Source organism: Plecotus auritus (assembly GCF_963455305.1).
Source record: "Plecotus auritus genome assembly, chromosome: 6".
NCBI lineage: Eukaryota > Metazoa > Chordata > Mammalia > Chiroptera > Vespertilionidae > Plecotus > Plecotus auritus.
Window position 1 is genome coordinate 140,143,401 of NC_137773.1, and position 25,936 is coordinate 140,169,336.

The 25,936-nt window shown below is 39.0% G+C and overlaps 1 protein-coding gene across 2 annotated transcripts; it reads left to right on the top strand.

The window, feature by feature from the left end:
- THUMPD3 (THUMP domain 3 tRNA guanosine methyltransferase) lies at positions 1-25,570 on the top strand. Of its 2 annotated transcripts, none has more exons than XM_080675806.1 (10): positions 1-84; positions 1,594-1,872; positions 3,443-3,520; positions 10,002-10,475; positions 14,027-14,157; positions 16,455-16,524; positions 17,821-17,936; positions 20,688-20,798; positions 21,843-21,966; positions 22,290-25,570. In XM_080675806.1, the coding sequence occupies exons 2-10, from the start codon at positions 1,615-1,617 to the stop codon at positions 22,449-22,451; spliced, it is 1,524 nt and encodes a 507-aa protein (XP_080531932.1). In that variant the 5' UTR covers positions 1-84; positions 1,594-1,614; the 3' UTR covers positions 22,452-25,570. The 2 variants fall into 2 exon arrangements, with proteins under 2 accessions (XP_080531932.1, XP_080531931.1); XM_080675805.1 differs by lacking the exon at positions 1-84 and adding an exon at positions 682-1,063.
- The last annotated feature ends 366 nt before the right edge of the window (positions 25,571-25,936 follow it).

A 25,936-nucleotide genomic window follows, 5' to 3' on the forward strand; every position in this document is an offset into this window, starting at 1 on the left:
GTCCAGAGTCGGCTTCCGGCTGCGCGACCTGAGCACGTTGAGTCGGCGGCGTGCGGGAGCCGGAAGGGTCTCCGCTGCAGGCCGGTAAACAGGCGGCGGGTGGGAGTGGCTGGGTGTGAAATCGCTAACTCTTGGGAGGGAGGGGCGACCTTCGTCTTGATACTTGGGTTAATGCCGGGCCGGACTTCAGCCTGGTGCCATTGTGGAGCCCTTCTCGCTCTCTCTTCTTGTCCTTTACCGCCTCTCGCGATTCCTGTACGAGGGCCCTGCGGGTGGGTGGCCGGAGACGCGATTTTCATTCCAGCCTGAGCCACTGATTGGCCCTCTGACCTTGGACAGGATATGTCCTTTTACGGACTTGAGTCTCATTTATTTATTTAATCAATCAGCTTTTTTAAAAAAATTTTTTATAGATTTCAGAGAGAAAGGGAGAGGGAGGGAAAGATAGAAACATCCATGAGAGAGCATCATTGATCAGCTGCCTCCTGCACGATGGATCGTGGATCGAGCGGCAACCCGGACAAATTTCGTGACCTCCTGGTTCATAGGTGGGCGCTCAACCACAGAGCCACCACTGGCCTTGCTAGCCTCCTTCTTTAGAAGCTGGAGCTCTTATTCACAGTGATTGTGAGCTCATTAAGGGCAGGAATTGACTTTTATTAGTGTTAGGTACTGTCGCTTTACCCTGTACAAAACAAGGACAATGTAGGTACTCGGTGCCTACTTCTAGGTTGCAAAACCTTAAAAAAAATCTGGTGAGAGCTATTGATCTCCACTTCCCACCTCTCTAACCCCAACCCCACCCATGCTCAGGTACTGGGAATTTGGTTTACTATTTCAGATATTTCACAGATCTCTCTTGATGCCCAGTCATGGGTTCCAGAGCCTGTCAGTAATAGGCATTAAAATATTTGTAGTCAGTAAAGTTAAGTTTATCATTTTTAAACGCATGAATCACTATCTTCTTCACAGGAGGAAGATAGATATCCTATTAGCAAGTTTTAATTATGGGCCTGGAAGTATGCTATTCTCACTTAAGTCTCCCAACAACTCTAGAGGGAAGGTATGCTTTAATTCCCATTTTGCAGATGAGGAAATTGAGGCATAGGAAAATAAACGTGTTTTATGTCATTCAACCTATGAATGGTGAGGGCAAGAAGTCAAATCTATGTCTGAAATTCCAGTTCCCATGTTCTTAACTGCTATCTAAAAAAGGACAAGATGCAGAAATGTATTTGAATGCGCTCTAGTAGCCTCTGTTTTTGGAGTGTTAACTATTGTAGTTATGAGGTGGCTATTATCAACATAGATGATCCCAAACCAAACATTGTGTGCTGTGAAAATTCTTTTATTTGTCTGTCTTCTTTTTTTCCATAGTATCTATATTGCTTATTTAATAATGTATTTTACATCTATGCCCATGTTATTCAATCCTTTTATCTTTAGTGAATACTGATTCAGGTGAATATGGCTATATCAGTCGTGTTGCCTTGTTCTTCTAGCCCTCCAAAGCAGATGTTTTTACTTATAGTTGATATATGAGGTGGTAATATTTGGAGATTATTTTTTTTCTTTTCTGTACTGCTTTTGAAGAATCTTGGAAGCACTGCCAACATGTCTGATGTTCAAGAAGCCACTAACCAACTTTTGCATGTGAACCTTCTTCATGAGAACCAGAGGGATATACACGTGACAGAAAGTGTCCCCAGAAGTGAGTCCGAGCATCTTCGAGTCACTATTGGAGCCACTGTACCTACTGGTTTTGAGCAAGCAGCTGCAGATGAAGTGAGAGAGAAATTGAGGTCATCATGCAAAATCAGCAAAGATCGGGGCAAGATATATTTTGACATTTCAGTGGAAAGTTTGGCTCAGGTTTGAATGAAGCAATATTTAAAATAGTTTTCTAAATAGATAATTTTATGGGTATCGCCTATTGTATTTTGGGTACTGATTTATAAGTTTGACTGGTAGGTTTGTTATATTTTTAGAAGTGATCCTAATATTTCCTGAGGATGAATTCACCAGAAGAATTTCACATATCTGGATATCTGCTACATATCTTTGAATTTATTTACTTTAGCATCTAAGCTGAAGTTTAGATTTTGGGGGTGAAGCATAAAAGGAGATTTTTTTTAATCTATTAAAAAAATACTTGCTCAAAAGTAATTAGGAATCACTGCAGGTGAGAAGTGAAGGTCAGCAAACTGCCATCCCATTAGAATAAAACAACTAAGCTATATCTCATTACCACTTAAGCAACATGAGGACAGGGATTGTCTTTTTTTTTTTTTTTTTTTTTTTTTAAGTCTCCCAAGCTCTTAGTGTCTAGCATATAGTAGGAACCCTACATCCCCAAAAGTGTGGGATGAATTGGTAAGCAGGTATTTTCCATCCAGTATTTTAGTTAATAACCTCAATAGCTTTGTGAAGATAGGCATTATTATCCTCATTAGTCATTAGGCTTAGTAATAAGTAATCTGCCCAGGGTTGCTCAGCTAGTAATCATAGATCTGGAGCTCAAGCCCTATGCTCTTAACCCCAATATACAGTGTACCCCAGAGAGCTATGAGAAATATGATAAAGCTTCTCTTGACTGTCTTTGTATTTCCCTTATTCCCCAAACCTGTGTTGCTCGCATAACACACTAAGCTTCTATTCTTTTCATCTGTCCTCCTTCCTTTTCTCTAGAGGAATAGAAAATGTTAGATAACCAAAAAGATGGGAGACTGAGGAAATGGAAAAAAATTTAAATACAAATTATAGGCACAGTACACCCCCACTCCAAATCCATGGAGAGACATTTCAAAAACCCCAGAATCCTATATATACTATGTTTTTTCCCACATATACATACTTATGACAAAGTTTAATTTATGAATTAGGTGATTTAATGGATATAAGATTGATTTTTGCCATATATCTTAGCAACCTCAGCATACAGTTTTTTCTTTCCTTATTCAGTCAAGAACTTTCACCTTTTCACTTAAAGGAAACACTTTACTGCTTCTCTTGGGCATATTCAAATTGCTAGCATCACCACTCTTGTACTTCTGGGCCATTCTTAAGTAAAATAATGGATACTTGAACAAAAGCACTATACCATGACATGGCTACTAAGTGACTAATGGGTGGTTAGAATATACACTCTGGATACACTGGACAAAGGGATGATTCATGTCTTAGATGGGACAGCATGAGATTTCATCAAGCTACTCAGAATAGTGTACAATTTAAAACTTAAGAATTCTTTATTTCTAGAATTTTCCATGTAATATTTTCGGACAGTTGTTGACCACAGATAACTGAAACCACAGATGAGAAGGGATTGCTGTATTAGGTGCTTTAAAGTCTTTGTACATCATTTTTTTATTTAAATGTCAATAGTTTGTGTGATTCAAAAGCTTTCTCAGAAATTTGTTTCTAACATTTTTTTCCTCACCAGGTTCATCGTCTGAGATCAGTTGATAATTTATTTGTGGTTGTTCAGGAGCTTAAAGATTTTCAGTTCAAAGAAACAAAGGTGAGCTATCCCAACCAAACATGGTAACTGATATTCAGCCATCATCCCACAAAATATTATTTCTACTTTTCATATTCTATCCTTTAGCACAGTGGTTGGCAAACTCATTAGTCAACAGAGCCAAATATCAACAGTACAACGATTGAAATTTCTTTTGAGAGCCAATTTTTTTAAACTTAAACTATATAGGCAGGTGCATTGTTATTAACTTAATTAGGGTATTCCTTCAATCGCACTGTACGTGGGCGCCCACAGGTGGTATTTTGTGGAAGAGCCACACTCAAGGGGCCAAAGAGCTGCACTTGGCTCGCGAGCCACGGTTTGCCGACCACTGCTTTAGCATTACAGCTGCTTTTATCATATAGAATACTGGGAAAGTTTTTATAAGAAAATCCAGAGATTTGTTGACAGCCCATCCCAAAAGTTGTTTCTAAAACTTTTTTTTATTGATTTGAGAAAGAATCATTAGTTGATTCTTGTATGTGCCCTGACTGGGGATCAAACCCTCAACCTTGGTGTATTGGGATGGCATTCTAACCAACTGACTGTTTGGCCAGGGCCCAAAAATTGTTTCTAAAAATCAGTATTGGAGGAGGTGGAGAATGGGCAAAATGAGTGGAGGGGGTCAAAAGGTACAAACTTCTAGAAATAAAATAAGTAATTGGGATGCAATTTAAAACATGGCAACTATAGTTAATACTACTATATAGCATATTTGCAAGTTGCTAAGAGAGTAGATCTTAAAAGTTCTCATCATAGGAAAAAATTTTTTGTAACTGTATGGTAGCAGATATTAACTAGACTTACTATGATGATCATTTCTCAATATATACAAATATTGTACACCCGAAACTAAAATGTATGTGTCAATTATACCGTATTTTTTAAAAAGATGAAAGAATAAGAAAATATAAAAATCAATATTGAAGACATCAAAATTTATAAAAATAAATTGACTTTCTTTTTTTGTTGTTTGACTTTGTTACAAAAGATTATACCTTAGATTAGTTTTGCTGACATATATGGTTTCAAATAGAATTGCTTCCCCCCTGTGAACCAAAGAGCAAGTGATAGTTTGTATCATCTACAAATAACACATTCCCTCACCATTGGGCTTTTGCCTGGCTTTTTTCGCTAAGTTTAGTTTTTGAAATAAAGCCAAAGTACTATCCAAATAATCCTTCAGTTGTTAGGACAACAGCTTTGTCTCCAACTTGTATTTAGCATCTGATTCGTAAATATTGAGAGGCTGCCTAAGCTGAAGGTTGAAAATAGACCTCAGTAAGGCTTTAGTATTTTTCCACATTGCTTTTTGGTCAGGTTTCCAGAATCAAATGCTTGAACTTTTTTCCATTAGTTTTATTGCCTATATGAGAAATAACCTGTTTTTAAAAACTATGATATGGTGCTTAATTCTCTAATTGTTATTTATTGGCAACAGGTTGATTTCCAAAATATCATTCAAAAACCAATCAGCTCTGGCTGGGTGGCTCAGTTAATTTGAGCGTCAACCCATACAACAAAGATTGCAGGTTTGATTCCTGGTCAGGGCGGGAGGCAACTGATACAATGTTTCTCTCACATGGATGTTTCTCCTTCTCTCTCTCTTTCCCTTCCTCTCTCTCTAAAAATCAATAAAAAACATATCCTGGGGTGAGAATTAAAAAAAAAATAAACACACACAAAAAAACAAAGTGGTATGAACCCACAGCCTAGAAAAAAATTAAAACCAAACCTAAAAGAATTCAGATTGAAAATAGATAAAAGTTGTAATAACCAAAAATGTAACTTTCAACACTAGTATTATATCACTTCAGACTTTGATAGTCATTGCCAACTGAATCGTTATCTGTGAAACTAGTAAATGATAGGCAGGCTACTAAACATTTTTGCCGCTAAGTATTTCAAAATGTTAATAGCCACAAATAAATGTTAGCAGGCATTTAAAAAACTAGAAGTTTAAAAAATTTTTTTAAATTCTTGCTTCTAACTTGGGCCCTATTAAGACAGTGGAACCTCGTTTCTTGAACTTAATTAATTCCAGAAGACTGTTCGAGAAACAATTTGTTTGAAAATGAAATCATTTTTTTCCTATTAGAAATAATGTAAATTGAATTAATCCATTCCAGACCCCAAAATGATTCTCTATTTCAACCTTTCTTATATTCAGTACATGCCTAATGTACTGTTTAATCTATAAACACTTCTTAAATTTATCGAACCACCTCCTACTAGCCTTAAAGGAATTTTTCATATATTGCTGCCTCCAAAATGCTATCACTGGCTAACTGCTTTTCCTTTATCTAATCAACAACAGTTTTTCTACCTATTCAGTTGCCTGAGATTGCTGTTTTGAGTGCACTTTCACACCCTTAGCAACGTTAGCACTCTTGATGGCCTCTTTACATTTTAAAATTTTGCTAATCGCCAGAAACAAAAAGGTTGCCTGCAAGACTTTTTTTGTCATGCTGAGGTATCCACATGAAAGGGTTGTTAGGTCGAAAACTGAAGTTTTGGTCAACAGTGGAATCATTTTTTTCTGAGAACAACTTAGTCGAGAACCAAATTGTTAGAGATGAGAGATGTTCGAGAAACGAGGCTTAACTGTATTCTCTCAATTCCTGCGTTTTTTTCCATCTTAGAATTTGTATTATTTTGGTGTTTTTGATCTCTAATTGGTGGTAAATCTGATATTATGTAATGGTTCTATGTGAGCCAGCTTTTCGGGGTTACTTTATAAGTTAAGTACAAAAGAGGTTGCTGGTGAAGATCAGCAAGTATTAAAGTAGATTTTCAGATCTGTGCATGGGTAACTTCTGTTGTTTGTGACCATGAAAAATTGTTAAACCCTTCACTTTGTGGACTTTAGTTGCAACATGCCCCAGTAAAACATTGCTTTTAAACATTTGCTTGCACCTTTTATTCTGTTGACCATCAATTTTATTCTTTAGCATTATACTTTCCCGTGTCTTATGAAAAGCCTGTTAGTTTAAGCATTTTAATGGGTATTTTTAAGTATTCAGATGATGTCATGAATTTATAGACTTTTTTTTAAAGGCTAGCATCTGTGGGTTATTTTTCTTTGAACTCTACAAGCTCCTGTTTCTTCTTCGGGTGCCTCATCCCCTCTTTCTGCTTGTCTATCTCTGCCTTGAGCTCTTCTTTTTTTCAAAGGTACTCGTATAGCCTCATTACATTTTTTGATGCTATGTCAATATGTTTGATTATAGCTTTCAGCTGCTCTTTGGCATTGTCTTTCTGGTAGTTGTTTTTTGCTTTAATCTATTTGTTTTTCTGTTCCTTTTCTCCTTTTTTCTTTTTACGTTCCTGTAAACCTTGTGCTGATAGCATTGATAATTGCTCATCTTTAATGAGGGAGTTCCTCTTGGACCTGCTATTTAGAGGAGGTTCTCCTGGGAGAAGCCAGAAACTGTTAACACCAGGTCAGCAAGAAATCCCTCTGGTTTGCTATGAAGTTCCTTCTGACAAAGGGCTGTGGGTGAATGAGTTCTCTTCTTTTTTTAAAAAAATAGCTTTACTGAGATATGATTTTTTTTTTTTTATAATATATTTATATTTCAGAGAGGGAGAGGGAGTGAGAGATAGGAACATCAATGATGAGAGAGAATAATTGATCGGCTGTCTCCGGCACACTGCCTGCTGGAGACTGAGCCCACAACCCGGGCATGTGCCCTGACCTGGAATTGAACTGTGACCTCCTGGTTCATAGGTCGATGCCCAACCACTGAGCCGCATTGGCCTGGTGAGATACAATTTCCACACCATTAAATTAGTTCTTTTAACTATTACTTCTTCCTAGCCTAAAGAGATCAGCAGCTTCAGGTTTATTTACTACATAGAGTACTGTTTCCAATTCTGCCTTACCAACGGACTGCTTTCAGCAAATAGAACTTGTCTGTGAGGTTCCTTGTTCAGTTTCCATTTCTTTCCCCTGCTTCATCTTGGTACAGAGTCCAGTGCACATACTTCTTCCCTGCTGTTCCCAAGAAGAGTTTATTTGCTACTACTGTGCAGACTGGTCTACCCTTTATCTGAGATCTATAGGCATTCTTCCTCTATGTCTTACTGCACCTGTTTGACCTTCACTGCACTTGGGAATTCTTAGTTAGAATTCCCATGTTATGGTTCAAGGTTATGGATATCATGCAGATTCTATTAAGATAGAGTTGGTATTACTGTTGTTTTTTCTTTTACAGTGGTTTCTGAAGAAAGAAAGGGACTGTATCAATATTATTCCACCATGTTAAACCTAGATGCCCTTTATAGGAAAATTATTTGTAAATGGAATTAGATCTGCCATACCTGAAATTTACCATTGTTTTATCAGGTTTCAAGTAGTATCAAAGCAGTCACTCACTTCCATTTCAAGGTTTAGTTCCATCAGCCAGCATTGATTTTGTTCTGCTTTGATCTTCTATGACAAGTACTGTCTACCAGCACTCTGCAGTAGAGCTTTGTAATGGAAATGTTCTGTGTCTGTGCTGTCCAACATGATAGCCACTGGCCACCAGTGTGTGAAATGTAGCTAATGTGACTGAATTTTAAATTTTAAATCATTTAAATATTGGCTACATGTGACTGATAGCTGCTGAATTAGACAGCTCTGTACCACCCATTTTAACATTTAATCACATGTTATCCAACAGCTATTTATTGAATACCTTTGGTATATCAAGCACTTTTCTATGCGTGTGGCTTATAGCAATGGTCAAGACAGGTAAAGTCCTTCCCACCCTGCACTTAATTCTGGGAGGAACTTTGGTGGTGAATGTTAGAAATGCTCTCAACGATGTGGCAGGAATGAGACAAACACTGAAACTGGCTTGGCAAGGCAAATTTACTCCTGCAGAAGGGTGCTGTTGCCAGCTGGAAATCTTGGGCAAAGCACACCGAGTGGGAAGTCCCTTCAGGGTTTTATTTCCTGACGTGGGTTTGCCCTGCCTTTCACTCTGAATTCTGACTTGATTGGTAAGGGCTCAGAGCTCGGGTTCCCATTATTGTGGGATTGGCTAATTCAGAGGAAGGGGAGGGGTAAGACGGAGCCTAAGATGGTGGCCCCCTGAGAATCTGAAGGTCATATCAAAATGGGACCTAAGATGGCAGCGAGCTTCTTTCTTTGACACAAAAGATCGCTGATTCACTCTCACAGTAAACAATGTATAAACCTAGTAATTTTAGATAATGCTAAGCTCTGTAAAGAAAATAAAATGAAAGAGAAGACTTGAGAGGACTAATGTTAGTAGAGCAGGTCTCTCAGAGGAAAAGCTATTAAAAAATGAGAAGAAAGCCAGCAGTGCAGAGACCATGTGAACCAGATAACTTCCAAGCAGAGGAAGTAAGGGAGAGAATGATCCTGAAGTGATGTATGAGAAGTAGGCAGGAGTGAGATTGTGTTGGGCTTCTTGAAGAATTTTAATTTTTTTATGTGCATTGGGAAGCTATTGACAGACTCTAAGCAAGGGAGGGGCACAATCAGATTTACTTTTTTAAAAGATAAGTTTAGATACTATTTAGAAATTGCATAGATAAATTTTTAACTGCTCAAAATTTTTTTCTTTTAAAAAATAGTTAATAATTGCCCTAACCTGTGTGGCTCAGTGGATAGAGCGTAGGCCTGTGGACTGAAGGATCCTGGGTTCGATTCCCGGTCAAGGGCATGTATCTTGGTGGTGGGCGCATCCCCGGTGGTGGGCGATCAGCTGCAGGAGGCAGCTGATCGATGTTTCTCTCTCATCGATGTTTCTAACTCTCCCTCTCCCTTCCTCTCTGTAAAAATACCAATAAAATATTTTTTAAAAAAAATAGTTAATAATGGTCCTGGCTGGTATGTCTTGGTGGTTGGAGCATCAGCCCTCCCATGGAAGGGTCTCAAGTTCAATTCCTGGTCAAGGGCATGTACTTGGGTTACAGGTTTGATCCCCCGCCCTGGTCCGGGGCAAGTGTGGGAGGAATCCAATGGATGTGTCTCTCTCACATCAATGTTTCTCTCCCTCCCTCCCTCCCTCCTTCCCTCCCTCCTTCCCTCCCACTCTAAAAATCAATGGATTTGATTTGGTGAGGATTAACAACAACAAAAATTTAGTAGGTATACAACAGCCCAAAATTCAAAAGGTAATTAGTGAGAGAGGTAGGTTGCCCTCCTTTGCTTTCATTCACCCACTTCCCCTCTCTGGAGGTAACCACTGTTAATAGTTTCTTATTGCTTACATTTTAATCTTGAAGCTCAACTTACGATCTATTAGTCTGTCTTGTATTCTTCTTTAGTGATTTAATTTGTATATGTCTTAATTTTCAATGAGATTTTTATTTCCTCAATTACAACCATTATTTTATTGACTCTTGTTTTGCACCCCTACCACCCTTAACATAATGATTAATGTCATCTGCAGGCAAAGTAGGAGTTTATTTGTCGAATTAAAGTGGTGAAAAATTAATGGATTTTATTCTCTGTCCCTTCTAGGAAAAAGTCCTAAAGGATTTTGAAGAATTGGCTGGGAAGCTTCCATGGTCAGACCCTTTAAAAGTATGGAAAATTAACACCAGTTTCAAGAAAAAAAAAACAAAGCGCAAAAAGTTAAATCAGAATTTAAGTAAAGAGAAGATTGATAATGGACGAGACAAAAGAGAGGAGAGAGATATCAAAAAAGAGTTGTCTAATAATGCCTTAGATTCACATATTTTAGACTACTATGAAAAGCCAGCCATCAAAGAAGAGATATCAACATTAGTAGGTGATGTTTTGGCATCTTGCAAAAATGAGACTGATGAGAGCTCAAAAGAAGATACTGATCCCGAAGTGCTAAAGTTTAGAGTCACATGCAACAGGGAAGGAGAGAAACATTGCTTTTCCTCAAATGAGGCTGCAAGAGATTTTGGGGGTGCTGTTCAAGATTATTTTAAGTGGAAGGCTGACATGACCAACTTTGATGTGGAGGTAGGTACAGGCTCTGATTGTGATGATTCAAGAATGCCATTATAGATTTGTAGAATTTTCAGACTAAATCTATGGACGATTAAACAGGCCACAGAGCTAATAGTGTGTGGCTAATAAGAGCATGGGCTATGGAGACTGATCTAGATCCAAATTTAGATTTTGTACTGTGTAACTGGACAAAATATTCTCTCTCAGCCTGTTTTCAAATAGATCCAGTAGCCGAAACCGGTTTGGCTCAGTGGATGGAGCGTCGGCCTGCGGACTGAAGGGTCCTGGGTTTGATTCCGGTCAAGGGCATGTACCTTGGTTGCGGGCACATCCCCAGTGGGGGGTGTGCAGGAGGCAGCTGATCGATGTTTCTCTCTCATCGATGTTTCTAGCTCTCTATCCCTCTCCCTTCCTCTCTGTAAAATATCAATAAAATATATTTTAAAAAAAATAAAATATATTTAAAAAAAACAAAACAAAACAAAACAAATAGATCCAGTAGTAGTATATACCTCTAAGTGTGTCCTGAAGGTTAAATTAGATAATACATTTTAAGTGTTTGGTGTAATACCTGGTATGTACTATGAGCTCAATAGATGAGAACTATTAAGACTTGAGTGTTCTAATTTCTAATCTAGTACTTTGTATAACATTACATGGACTTTCAGATTATAAAATTCAACTAGAGTATCTTCGTTTTAGAGAAAAAAATTTTTTAATGTATTTTTTCTTTATTGATTCTAGAGAGAGGAAGGGAGAGAAAGGGAAAGAAGGACAAAGAAACATCAAGCAGTTGCTGCTGCACAAGCCCCCACCAGGGATTGAGCCCACAACTTGGGTATGTGCCCTTTCCAGGAATCAAACCTGCCACCTTTTGGTGTACAGGACGATGCTCCAACCATCTGAGCCACACTGGCCAGGGCTAGAGAATTTTTACAAGAGTTTATTTCAGCCAAACTGACAACATATTCTGGGGATCAACTGATTATTTTTTTAGAGAGAGAGTATGGGAGAGGGAGAGAGATAGAAACATTGATGATAGAGAAACATTGATTGGCTGCCTCCTGCACGCCCCCTACTGGGGATTGTGCCCACTATCTGAACCAGCGACCTCTAGGTGCATTGGACAATGGCCAGGCTGGAGTATATTTTTAAAACAAACCTCGGATCTCTTAAAATCAGGACATCATTGTTAATACTCATCCTAGAGCCAGCTCTCTATTGCTTAAATTCCGCTAGATTCTCAAACCCAGATATCTCATTTTAACATGCTTACTCTCCTTAGTCTCAATCTTCTGTTACATGGGTGATTCACATGTGAACCATACTAAATTGTTTTTAAATCTCTAACAGCTTAAAAGGTCCCTAGCAGCTAATGTTTTTACCAAAAAGTCATTTTCTGTTGCTTTTTGGGACACTTGAATCTTGGGCAAGCTACTTATTCTCTCTGTAACTTTTTATTTTATTGCATATCAAATCAGAACAGTAATTCCCCATTCCTTTTTTTCCTCATAAGAATAAAGAGGCTAACTAGAACACTAATGTCCAAAAGTTAGCAAGGAGGCTCAGAGGACAGACACTAGAGCCATACTACCTGGATTCAGATCCTAATTTACAAGCAGTATGACTTTAGGCAAATAAGCTGACATCTTTGTGCCTCAATTTCCTCATCTAAAACAAGGAGGATCGCCCTAACCGGTTTGGCTCAGTGGATAGAGCGTCGGCCTGCGGACTGAAGGGTCCCAGGTTCGATTCTGGTCAAGGGCATGTACCTTGGTTGCGGGCACATCCCCAGTAGGGGGTGTGCAGAAGGCAGCTGATTAATGTTTCTCTCTCATTGATGTTTCTAACTCTCTCTCTCTCTCTCCCTTCCTCTCTGTAAAAAATCAATAAAATATATATTTAAAAAATAATAATAATAAATAAAATAAATAAATAAAACAGGATAATATAGTATCTAGCTCAGATGGTGTAAATATGAAATGAGATAATAAATGTAAAGTGTGTAGAACACTGGCTTGCCTATGGCTAGATAAGTGTCAGCTGCTGCTGCTAAGATCATGATGAGACATTTTATTTTCGTATTAATAGTTTATATTTAGTGACCCGGTGCACGAAATTCATGCACATTAAAAGGGAATTAATTAGAGGAAATATTTTAATATTGCTATTTGCCCTTTCTCTATAATAGAAGTGTCAGAGATCAAAGAAAATTAGTAAAATGTATATGAAAATCTTCCTCCTATCAGAGTCTGGCGCGTGCTGTGGGACCCAGAGTCAAGTCCCCACCCACCCGCAGCACCTCAAAATCGCGCGAAACCCAGACCCAGCCGGCCCCACCCCCATTGGGCAAGATCCAGACCTGGCCGGCCCAAACCCCATCAAGCCCCACTGGGTGAGGGGTGTGGCCTCAGGTCACCTGGCCCAGTGCCGGGGCGGGGAACACAGCCTCAGGTCCCCTGTCAAGCCCCGCTGGGCGGGGGGGCTCAGCCTCAGGTCCCCTGGCCTGGTGCCAGGGTGGGGGTGCGGCCTGAGGTCCCCCGTCAAGCCCCGCCGGGCGGGGGGTGCGGCCTCAGGTCCCCCGGCCCGGCGCCAGGGCGGGGGCGCGGCCCAAGGTCCCCTGCCCCGGCCCAGTGCCATGCAGCCTCAGGTCCCTGCTGATTGCTCCTTAAGGCTTGTTATGGGAATTTGTTGCTGTGGGTGCAGCCATCTTTGTGATGGTATGATGGTCAGTTTGCATATTCCCTCTTTATTAGATAGGATTATGTTAGAAAAACTATAGGACAGAAAACATTTCACAGACATTGAGTCAAATTTTTAAAAACATTAAGTTAGAAAATAATAGGTGATAAAGCAGATGTGTTAACAATTACTTAAAAGTTAAAATTTTTTAAATGTAGATTAAGGCCCTACCTGTGTGGCTTAGTGGTTGAGCATCACCCTATGGACCATGAGGTCACGGTTTGATTCCCAGTCAGGGCACATGCCCGGGTTGTGGGCTCGATCCCCTGTTGGGGGCGTTTAGGAGGCAACCGATCAATGATTCTCTCTTATCATTCATGTTCCTATCTCTCTCCCTCTCTTTTCCTCTCTGAAATCAATAAAAAAATATTTTTAAAAAATGTATATTAAGAAACCCATAGACATTCAAAATATGTTTCTATTATAAAAATGAAGGGGACATGGTTATAACCAACTTACAAATACAGGAAATGAATAAAATAGATGTTAAAATTTAAAAGTTATATAATATTTATATGAAGTTCAAAACAAGATAAAACTAATATATAGTAGAAGTAGTCAGATTAATAATTACTGGGAAGGGCAAAGGGAAGCATTCTGGTGTGCTGGAAAATACTGTATATCTTTATCTGAGTGGCAGTTACAGTGTACACATAGCTAAAAATTCACTGCGCTACATACTTAAGATTTGTGTACTTTATGTAAAGTATACCTCAATAATAAAGTAAAAAATTTGATAAAGCCTAAAATTTAAAAATCCTAGTAATAAGTGCAGTTTGAACAATTCTAAAACTATTTTACTTTATCTTGCTTTATTTTAGGTGCTTTTGAATATCCATGATAATGAAGTCATTGTGGGCATCGCATTGACAGAAGAGAGCCTCCACCGAAGAAATATCACACATTTTGGACCTACAACTCTAAGATCTACTCTTGCTTATGGGATGCTCAGGTAAAAGAATGGGTTTACCATCTAGCTTAAAGTGGCAATTTGGTTTCACGTTTCCCTTCAAAACACTTGAATTTCTTGTGAGGTACTGTGTGGGGATTTAGTGGATAAAGAATAGGATAAAAAGCTGATGATGTTTCTTTCTCTTGTGTCCAGTGTTGATTCTTTATGATCCTGAAAATATCACTTAATTACTATAGCAGTTTTATTGATTTTAAAATGGGAAGATAGTTTTCATCTACCTCTTGACTAGCATTGCCACATTGTTTAGAAAGAATATACTGTATGTTGGGAAATAGAAAATTTTACTTTGTTTCATTTCTGTCAGTGAAGCAGATGAAAGCAGAGATTTTTTTAAAATGTCTAATGTGTAAGTGAACACAGAGAGCTTTTACTTATATTTTTAAATTTTATAATCACTGCAACCTAGGAATCATCCTGGAATTTTCCACTTTCCCAAATGTAAGACCCAGCTTGCTTGCTTCTTTTCCCTGTTCCCTTTTTTATTGGGTGCTTCTTTCCACCACTCAGACAGGTTGTCTTCTCTAGGTTTCTATTTTTTAGAGTGAAAAACGGGTTTGCTGTGAGTTTTCAATTGTTATTAGTGAGGAGTAAATGCAGAAACATATGCAAAATACCTGTTATATGCAGTGTCTGGCATATCCTGGCAGTCCTCTTTTACCTGTTCATCCATGGAGTCACAGTTCAAACACAGTTAGAGTCTATCAATTCGATGACAATAATAGAAAACTGGAGACATTTGATTAAGTCTTCATTTATTTAACAAACATTTATTATCTACTGCCAGGCATTGTGGTGTAGGAGCCAGGGATATGAATAGTTATTTTGGGTGCAATGATTAGAAACCTAAGTAAACTAGTTTAAGATTTAAAAAAGTGTTGATGGTATGGGAAGGGGAATTAATGGAAAAATACTGAGAAGTCTTGGGGAATCCACAGGAAAACTGAAAGCCATGTTTTAAGAAGAGTAGGAACCAGATCTTGGAAAACTACCTAGACAGTAACTTTTGACTCTCGCAGGGATTTGTGTGCTCTTTTTCTCTGTTCATGTGTGTAAATGGCTGCCCGTCATCCACAGTTAATGTATTCCCATTTTCAAACGACCAACTCCCTATTGCCTGGGGCTTCTAGTTCTTTATTCCAAATTCTTGGAAGAGAGAATCTGATTGACATAGTCTTGGTCAAGTGTTCACCCAGCAATGGCTGGGAGTACAGGGTTGCTTACTGCGAACAGGATTGCTAACAATTCTGTTGCCATGTATGGAGGGGCAGGAACAGGGAGGTAGAGCTGGATAGGTATTAAAACAAGAATCCAGTGTTATCTCCAAGAATCTCAAAGTCTTGAGAGGGAGGTAAATAATTACCTTACATGTAAAAATAACATAATAGAATGTGGAAAGATTAGCAGGACAAAAGGAGAAACCTAATGACCTATCTGAGGAGGGGGTGCTTCAGAGAGGGGGTAACATTTAAGCCACCTATAGTAATGTTTCTAATCCTGATTCTGTCACCTATTAGTTTTGTGTCTATGGACAGGTTTTGCATCAGTTTATCTGTAAAATTAGAATAGTAATAGCGACCTAGCTCATAGGGTTATTAAAAAGATTAAATGAGATGATGCCTGCAAAGAGTTAAATCCAAGCATAGCAAATACAGCAGGTCCTCAAATAACATTGTTTCTTATAGCATTGATGAGATGCCAGAGATGGTGTAGGAACTTAACTCTTGTTTATATCCATTAGCCTATGATAAAATTGGTTCCTTTATATGTCATTTCACTTAAAGTTGCAGAACCTATCAATGACATCAAGTGAGGAATTACTGTACTAGGTACTCATAGTAAAGCAAATATTTTTATAGCAAAATTATTATCTTTAAAGTTTATAAGGAAAGGAATACTGAATGTCTAATTGCCACTTCTATTTGAAACATGTTTGGGGTGGTTTTATAATGTACCAATACAGGTTTATATGCAAAATAATGTGTTTTCTAAAGGCATACATGTATATTAAAAGATCTAGAGACTAAGTTTAATCTGTAATGAAATGGGATTTGGGGTAATAGTAAAAGGATAATTTTAGTTATATGTAATGCTTTTTTTTAACCGCTAAGATATAGAGTCAACATGTAATTACAGATTGATTTTTTAAATGAATATTGATTGGTGTTTCTTCATGCTAATATAATAGGTCCTTGATTTTATAGCTTCAGAAATAGTCACTGTGGAAGCTTCAGCTGTTGGCTGACGTCTCTTCACATAGGTTGTTTTCTTTTCTCTAGGCTCTGTTCTCCTCAACCTTCTGATATAATAGTTGATCCAATGTGTGGAACAGGGGCAATACCAATAGAGGTAATAACTTTTCTTTAGCTTTTAATAAGCAAAAGTTACATTCAGAATGTTCTAGAACCAATGAGCGTATAAGACATAATGAAATCAAAGGCCCCTTTCCCTCCAAAAAAAAATATTAAAAGTTTGAAGCACTTTCATGTAAGGGTAGACATGAGAATGTAAATTTAGAAAAACCTAAGCTGATATATGATCAAAATGAATGAAATTATCAAATGATTTGACAAGTTATGTATCTAGATTTGTTGGCCAAAGTATAAAATACTTGATTAAGAATACTCCCCTTAAAACTGGAAGTATTATAAAACCTAAGTCTTTTAGAGACTAGAAATCTAAATAGGTATTGAAGAAAAAAATGAATGTTGGGGAATCAGTCACCTGAGAGGCTTTCATCAAACTCTAGGTCTCTTTTACATCCCCTGTACACCACCCCTCTACATCACTCTCAAGTGTCTGGGCAAAAGAAAAAGCTGTGAAGCACTGTGTTCATGGATGAGGGGATATTACCATTTACAAAGAAAGAGGTGTTTGTTACTCATCCCTAAACAGAGGGCAGAACTTCCCCTGCCTTCATGTCAGAAACCTGTTAATCTGCACAGAACATTGTTCAGGCCTAGGGGAGTATGCCACCTTATTCCACAAATATGTAGCAGCTAGGTATTTACATTGTGCTGACATGTTTTTTACCTAAAATTGCAAAATCCTTTCAGGGATATGGTGGTTATCATTCAAAAGCCTATATATAATGGAGATTACATTGTATTTTGAAATTCTCAAATATTCTAATATATCAGATTATGCAAAATCTTATAATCACAAAGGGATATAGGTTAGTCAGTTTGATTTGGTTGTTTTTTCAAACTACATTTGTAATTTAGGTCTGTAATGCCTACTATAGTGTGCCAAATACTGCTGTGTGAGAGATTGAATAAAATTCTAGACCTGAGTTCTCAGATTTGTTGAGAGTCACACAGGAATAGAAATAATTTAAAACAGCACAGTGCAATGACAGACATGTACAAAGTACTCTGGGGAGGGGCAAATGAGGCAGCTTGGAGAGTTAGGGTTTATGCACACAGCTACATCTTGAAAGATGAGTAGGAGTTCAGCAAGCAGAGAAAGAATAGGGCATTTCAAACAGGGGGTATAGCAAAGTTGACAACATGCAGGGTTTTGCCACTTTAGAAAAGCACTTGACTATTAGATTGGATGTCTTATTTGTTGACAATGGAAATGATTTTTTTCTTTAATCATTTTTTGCAGTTGTGACTTGTTTCAATATATACTCTTGTCTTTTAGGGGGCTACTGAATGGTCTAACTGCTTTCATATTGCTGGTGATAATAATCCATTGGCTGTGAATAGAGCAGCAAATAACATTTCATCTTTACTGACCAAGAGCCAAGTTAAAGAAGGGTAAATTTTTTTTCAATTCTCACCCGAGGATACACTTACTGATTTTTAGAGGGGAAGGGGAAAGAGGGGGGAAAAACATTGATGTGTGAGAGAACATCGAGTGGTTGCTTTCTGTACGTGCCCCCAAGGGGGATCAAACTCACAATCTAGGTATGTGCCTTGATGACTAGGAATCAAACCCACAACCTATACATGCCAGTGCTCCAAACAACTGAGCCACACCGGCCAGGGCAAAGAAGGGTCAACTTTTTAAAGTTTCTATAGCATCTCTAATACTTAGATATTGACTTTATATGATGAATACCCCCAGTGTATTGTGACATGATTTAACCAAAATAAACATATCGAGACTCCATTTAAATTTTAAACAATTGTTTTTTTATTGATTTTAAAGAGGGAAAGAAATGTCTATTTGTTATTCCACTTATTTATGCATTCATTGGTTGATTTTTATTTTTCTATTTTCTGAACATTTTCTTGTTTTTTTTAGACCCTCTATACTTTCACTTTTTGTCTGTTCCACCTGTACTATTTCTTACCTAGATTTTTTAAAAGATGTTTTTATTGATTATTAGAGGAAGGGAGAGGGATAGAGAGATCAAAACATTGATAATGTGAGGAACATCATCAATTGGCTGCCTCCTGCACACCCCCTACTGGGGATTGAGCCATCAACCCGAGCATGTACTCTGACCAGGAATCAAACCAGCAATCTCTTGTTTCCTGGGTTGATGCTCAATCACTGAACCACACCAGCTAGACTTCTTACCTAGATTTTTAATATTTTTTTGTTATTTTGTTGCAGTTATTGGTGCTTGTGATTGTAAAACTTTTTTTTTCAATGTGTTTCTCACTGCCCGCCCCCCCCCCCCCCCATTATATCATGATTTTTCTTAAATTCTTCTTTCTTATATATCAACTAGTGGCCCAGTGCATGAAATTCGTGCACATTAAAAGGGGATTAATTAGAGGAAATAATTTAATATTGCTATTTGCCCTTTCTCTATAATAGAAGTGTCAGAGATGAAAGAAAATTAGTAAAATGTATATGAAAACCTTCCTCCTGTCAGAGTCAGGGGCACACCATGGGGACCCAGAGTCAAGTCCCCGCCCACCCACATGCACCTCAAAAGTGCGTAAGACCCAGATCCGGCCGCGCCCTCTCCCCCGCATTGGGCTAGATCCATACCCGGCCAGTCCCACCCTTGTCAAGCCCCGCTGGGCAGGGGGCATAGCCTCAGGTCCCTGCTGATTGCTCATTAAGGCTCTTTATGGGAACTCTATATTAATCATATAAAGTCAATATCAGGCGTGGCCTGAGTTCCCCTGACCCAGCATTGGGGGTGCACCTTGAGGTCCCCCGTCAAGCCCTGCTGGGTGGGAAGCATGGCCTCAGGTCCCCTGTCAAGCCCCACCAGGTGGTGGGCATGGCCTGAGGTCACCTGGCCTGGCGCAGGGGTGGGGGGAGCAGCCTGAGGTTCCCTAGCCCAGTACCAGGATGGGAAGCGCACCTTGAGGTCCCCTGTCAAGCCCTGCTGGGGGTGGGGGAGAGTGGGGGTAGGGAGTAGCCTCAGGTCCCTGCTGATTGCTTGTTAAGGCTCCTTATGGGAACTTGGCCTCAGCTGTGAGTGCAGCCATCTTTGTGACGGAGTGATGGTTAATTAGCATATTCCCTCTTTATTAGATAGGAAGGATAGTATAACCCTTCATTTATGCTCATTTTTTGTTTTCCTGTTGTATTTTATTTCTTAAACCAGTAGTTTTGCCTTAATGGGATTTAAATCATGCTATTATTATCTTTTGTCATCTATATTAATATATGACAAAGAGGGAGTGGGATAGAGAAACATCGATTTGTTGTCCCACTTATTTATGCATTCATTGGCTGATTCTTGTATGTGCCCTGAATGGATTTCAAAAAACCCGCAACCTTGGCATATTGGGATGATGCTCTCACCCAGGGGTGGGGAACATCCAGCCGGTGGCCTGCAAAATCATTTGGTCTGGCCCTGCCAAGGCAACCGAAGGTGGGACTCAAAATTCAATGAATCTGGGAACTTTTTTCATAGCAACACAAATTTATAGTAAGTGAATTAAGCTAATGATGTTATATTTAAATGGCCCTTGTCAGTAAAAGTTTCCCCACCCCTGCACCAATTAAACTACCCGGCCAGGCCCTGTCCTCTATTTTTTTTTATCTTACCTTTCTTTGCTTCTTATTTAATAGTATGATATAAATACTTTTTTAATCTTAAAGTACCTTTATATTCATTAATTTTACATATCTGCTTTTAGGTCTCCTGTTATTACTATGTAGATTTACCAAACTTTATCTTTCAGATATGTCACCTCACTTTTTTCCCTCATTAGCGTTGATCCAGTGTCTATTTTATGTTTTACATCATCAGTTACATAATTTACTGTTGCAAGTTTTCATAGTTGTCTGTTACAGTTGTGTTGCAATCTTATTTTCCCCCTTAATCCTTTTTCTTAAATCGTAAATGAAGCAGATGTAATCTTTTGCATGCCAACCTAACCATTAAAAATCACTTGGTCATTTTTATAAATTTGGTTTTATTTTATAAACTTATACTTCTTTCTACATTCTACTTTTAAATTTTTGATTATTAATATTGTCAATATCAATTGATATTTTAGTAGTATTTTGTACTTTATAGCAGTCTCTTCAGAAAAAAATTTTAAATTTCATTCTTCAGAATATGTTGAAGCACCTTTCCTTTGTCCCCACAGCAAATTGTCCTGGGGCTTGCCCATAGATGCTATTCAGTGGGATATCTGCAGTCTGCCACTGAGAACTGGCTCTGTGGACATTATTGTAACAGACATGCCATTTGGAAAAAGGTGGGACCGTTTTTTAAAATCTGAGTTTTACCTTCACTCCTTCACTTGTTATACTAGTACCCATGTGTCTTCTAAACCTGTTCTATTTTCCGAGTTTATATAAAAATCTTTCGTTCCTTTTAGCAGACTGTCAGCATAGCAATTTTCACTTAAGCATTATAACAAGACTATTCATGCACAGGTGGGGTACGGATGGCCCACCCCAACTGGGCTGGGCTGGGCTGGGGGGCGGGGGGGCAGAGGCGGTTGGCCAGCTGCCCTGCCCCTGATTGGGGTGGGATGGGGGCAATTGGGGATGGGGCCAACCAGGGGGAGGAGCTGCAGGCAGTTGGCCAGCACAATTTGCATATTAGCCTTTCATTATATAGGTTATTAGATTCACCCTTTTTCCTTCTTCTGAAAACTGAGGAATATATTACATTTTAATCCTGACCATCACAGGAAGTTCATCCTCTTTCCTAGACCATTGTTGAATTTCATAATTCAAAAAGGTTGAGGAAAACTTGGTTCTATTTCTCAGTATAAATTTTTAATCACTGATTTAGTTCCTACAATTGACTGCTTATGCTCATTAAGAGGACAGTTTATATGCTTACAGTTCTCAAAAGTTCTTTTCTATAAACTGATTCAAAATTCTATGCGATTTTAGGTCTGATTGCTCATTTCATTGACTTATAATGCTCTAGCTTCTAAATGGCAACTGTTTTTCATACCTCAGGATCTTACTGCAATGAGTTTTTCTGTTAATTCTTACCTGACGATATTTTTCCATTGATTTTTTTAGAGAGTGGGAAGGAGGGGGAGAGACAGAAACGTTGATGAGAGAGACACATTGATTGGTTCCTCCCACATGCACCCTGACCAGGGCCAGGGATCAAGCCGCAACCAGTACTTGCCTTTGACTAGAATCAAACCCAGTACTCTCCAGTCTGCAGGCTGACGTTCTACCCATTTAGCCAAACAAGCTAGGGCTGCCATGAGTTTTTAATAACTTCTCAGTCTTAGATTTTTTGCATGTTTGACTCACTGGGTCTTCTTTTATAGGATGGGCTCCAAGAAAAGAAACTGGAACCTTTACCCAGCTTGCCTATGGGAGATGAGCCGTATCTGTAAACCAGGGACAGGCAGAGCTGCATTACTTACTCAGGACAAGAAATGCTTTATCAAGGTACAGTGCAATATCTCAAAAACTCAGCCGGAAGACCCGGGGATATTAGTTTGAGCAGGATTTGTGTTCCCTTTCTCTAATGTTTCTTATTGGCACCTAAGACTCCTGGTTGGTCTAGAATAGGCCCACAAAATCATTTGGTGGCGAGTTAAATGTTTGACCGAATATAGCAGGCTAATTTTAAAGTTGGTAATTTTGTATGGACTGCAAATGATAGAAATACCCAAATGTCCTTGGCAAAAAGAAAAAAAAAAAGTTCCCCACCTGTGGTTTAGAAGCAGGTAAGTCATTTAATTATTTTTATGCCTTTTGTGTGTACACAGGCATTATCTGGAATGGAACATGTATGGCGCAAAGTGCACACTGTCTGGGTGAACATAGGTGGTCTTCATGCTGCAGTTTACCTTCTGAACCGTACACCTCAAGCTTTTGTTCATCCTTCAGGACAAGATAAAGAGAAACTTCTAAGTGCAAAGAATGATTAATAGTATTTGCGCTTCCTGACACTGGAAATGCCAGAATTATCTTGCTTTAAGAGGAAAATAGTATTTAGTATTAACAAAAGTAGTTTGCTGTTTAAGTTGGTCTAAAGCTCTTCACCCAGGTTAGCAGGTGTGAATGTAACGCCATGGAATTGAAAGCCTTATGAGAGAACATTTCTTCCTTTGCAGCTGTTGTGAAGAGGTAGCTGGGCAATTGGTACTTTTCCTAAAATGCTCTTGAGATTTGGGTTTATATTTTATTTTCAGGCTTTGTACCAGTTCCTGCTGTCCATTGTAGCCACCCTGGCCAAATTGGAAAACAGAGAACATAATCATAGCATCTTAGGCAACAGATACTGCCTATGTACTTTTGCTATTTAGTTGCTCAAGTTCTCTTCACGTCAACCTTAAGAAATGCATTACATTTTGTGAAATAGTGTTTGTCCCATGATGAGATGAAATCTCACAAGACCTATAGAAAAGTTTACCATCTGCCTTAAAAATTAAAATATGCATGTTATTCAGGTTAATACATAGAGGACTATAATTTAGCAAAGGAATTACAAAGACACATTTTTATTTGTAAATAGTAGCAAATACATTAGATGAAGAATGGGACCAACAAGTCAAATTTAAAGATTTTATTTTTCAGTACACAAAAGTGGTATTGCTTTTCAAAGTCAAACATAAACCTGTCAAAATATTTTTGGTTCTTAAAAGGACAGACTGATTTACCTTTGAATTAAAAACTTCACCTGAGTTCTTTGGTTTCTCGTGGGTCACTATTCATATTTAGATGCTTTTCCAGCTGCAGAGAGAGTAGAAAATGAAATTACCTTGACACTATTAAGTCCTTGTGAAAACAGTGCTTCCCTGGGACAGAGTATTTGGGGCTTTATGTGGAATTCTTTATAGTATTCAGTTTATTTTGTAGTTAGATTTTCAATGTCTTATTAGTAATATAATAGTACTAATATTACTTTTGATGTCTTAAATTTCAAATAAAAGGACAGCACTTTGAAAGATCAGAGTTCAAATTAGTAGCACAGCCAACATTCGTAGTCTGGTTTTCTCTGATATACTACCTCACACTTGAGAATGAGTGCCATCATAATGTAGTTGTATTATGGGATCAACATAAAACAACTTTTCACCTCTGATAAAAGAAACCATTTAAACCTCTGTGGGTCAGTATAGCCCACAGAAATGGAAAGTATAAGGATCACATCCATGTACACCACTGTTTACCAAATGTTGGGTACAGTAACTTCCAGAGTGGACATTTAATATTTGATGAAATGAATATTTTTGCATATTGGCTTAGTTTTTGTATCCAATTTGAGCCTGTTCCTTCTTAGCTGTAGTCTTAAGTACCACCATAAAACATGACCAGATTAAAGATTATGCAAATATGTAGAGCACTGTCTGCAATAGTTTGAAGTCTTTCCACCCTAGTATGTTTTAAAATCTGATGGCAGGAATAGGAAATGGGCTAACGGGATTCAGAAGAGCTGGGATTGAGTTATATATGACACTGTCACCTAAATCATTCTGTGACTTTGGTTTTTAACCTTAAAGTGGGCCTCCTACACCATGGAAATGTGGAAAGATGGGACGGTAATCCTAATCTGAACACAAAATGAGCAAGTTATAATCTAGACATTTTGTTACTGGGAGAGTCAATATATTTTAGAAGGGAGGAGATCCAAGATGGCGGCGTAGGTAAACACCTAAACTGCTGCCTTGCACAACAATTTCAAAACTACAACTAAAAGACAAAACGTCTATCACCCAGAACCACGGGAAAGCTGGCTGAGTGGAAGTTCTACAACTAGAAGGAAAGAGCAAACAGCATTGAGACGTGCACAAGCGCTGAAAAGCTGAGGTACGGAGACGCGCAAATCGGGCTGGCGACGGGTGACTGGGAGCGCTGCCGTTTTCAACCCCAAGGGAGATAAGCTCCCGATTACTCCGAACTCGTTTCTGGGGAGACGCGGGGGACCCAAACTCCTACAGGGAGAAGCTGGACTGTCTGCCGTGGGGTTGGAAAGTGAGGGAGGCTTGCTTGCAGGGCTGCGCGCAGGAACAATTGTTTATTGTGCTGGGGCGCCGGATGCAGGGACACGGTTGGAGACACAGAGCCGCAGAGCCATCTTACTGGCAGCCATCGCTGTTTGCCACGCCCTAGCCTAGTCACGCCCTGAGACCCCGCCCTGCACAATCTACGAACCCACCCAAGCTCCTAGCAGCGGCTTTAGCATATGAACGGCCTGCCCTATCGCAGCTTAACCTAGCAAACTTGCAGCCTGGGTCAGACAGCTCCAAAACCTCCAAACCCCAAGCAAAGAGGAGAAAACTGTAGTTCTTACTGTAGCTCCTGCTGGGTGGCCTCAGACAGTAGCTGACCTGCACCCCATTGGAGATCCAGAAGCCAGTGTACCTAGTGGTCAGTGTGAGACACCAAATTTCAACTCCTCACATCCATAAGTGATACATTCAAGAGGCAGACTCAGTGAGCACCAAAGCCCCACTGAAACAAGTCCTGCACCATAAGTGTGTCTCCAGCGCAGCAGTTCTTCCATTATAGACACAGCGGGTCCTCACAGCCAATTGGCCTGGAGGTCAGTTCCTCCCAGTGTACCAACAGCAATCAAGGCTTAACTACACCAAGACTTTGCACTCAGCCTACAAAGGGGTGTACCAAGAGCGTCCACCTCAGGTGATTGGGGAGGCTGAGCTACTGGCCCCTATAGGTCACCTACCACACTAAGCCACTCCATCAACACAAGGAAGCAGCAAAATGCGGAGACAAAGAAACATGTCACGAATGAGAGAAATGGAGGAAAGCAAACTAATGGACAACATAGAGTTCAGAACCACATTTATAAGGTTACTCAAGAATCTTCTAAAAACCACCGAGAAACTTGATGAGACCTCCGAGGAGCTTAGTGAGACCTTCAAGGACCTTAATGAGAATGCCAAAAAAATGGAAAAGGACCAGTCAGAAATTAAGCATACACTGTCTGAAATAAAGAATATACAGAAACTCAACTGTAGATCAACGTACCCCAAGAATCAAACCAAAGATCTGAAATATGAGGAAACAAAAAACACCCAACCAGAAAAACAAAAAGAAAAAATCCAAAAATATGAAGATAGTGTAAGGAGCCTCTGGGACAACTTTAAGCGTACCAACATCCGAATTTTTGGGGTGCCAGAAGAAGAGAAAGCAAAATATTGAAAACCTATTAGAAGAAATAATGACAGAAAACTTGCCCTACCTGGTGAAAGAAATAGACTTACAAGTTCAGGAAGCACACAGAACCCCATATAAGAGGAATCCAAAGAGGACCACACCAAGACACATCATAATTAAAATGCCAAGGGCAAAAGACAAAGAGAGAATCTTGAAAGCAGCAAGAGAAAAACGGTTAGTTACCTACAAGGGAGCACCCATACGACTGTCAGCTGATTTCTCGGCAGAAACC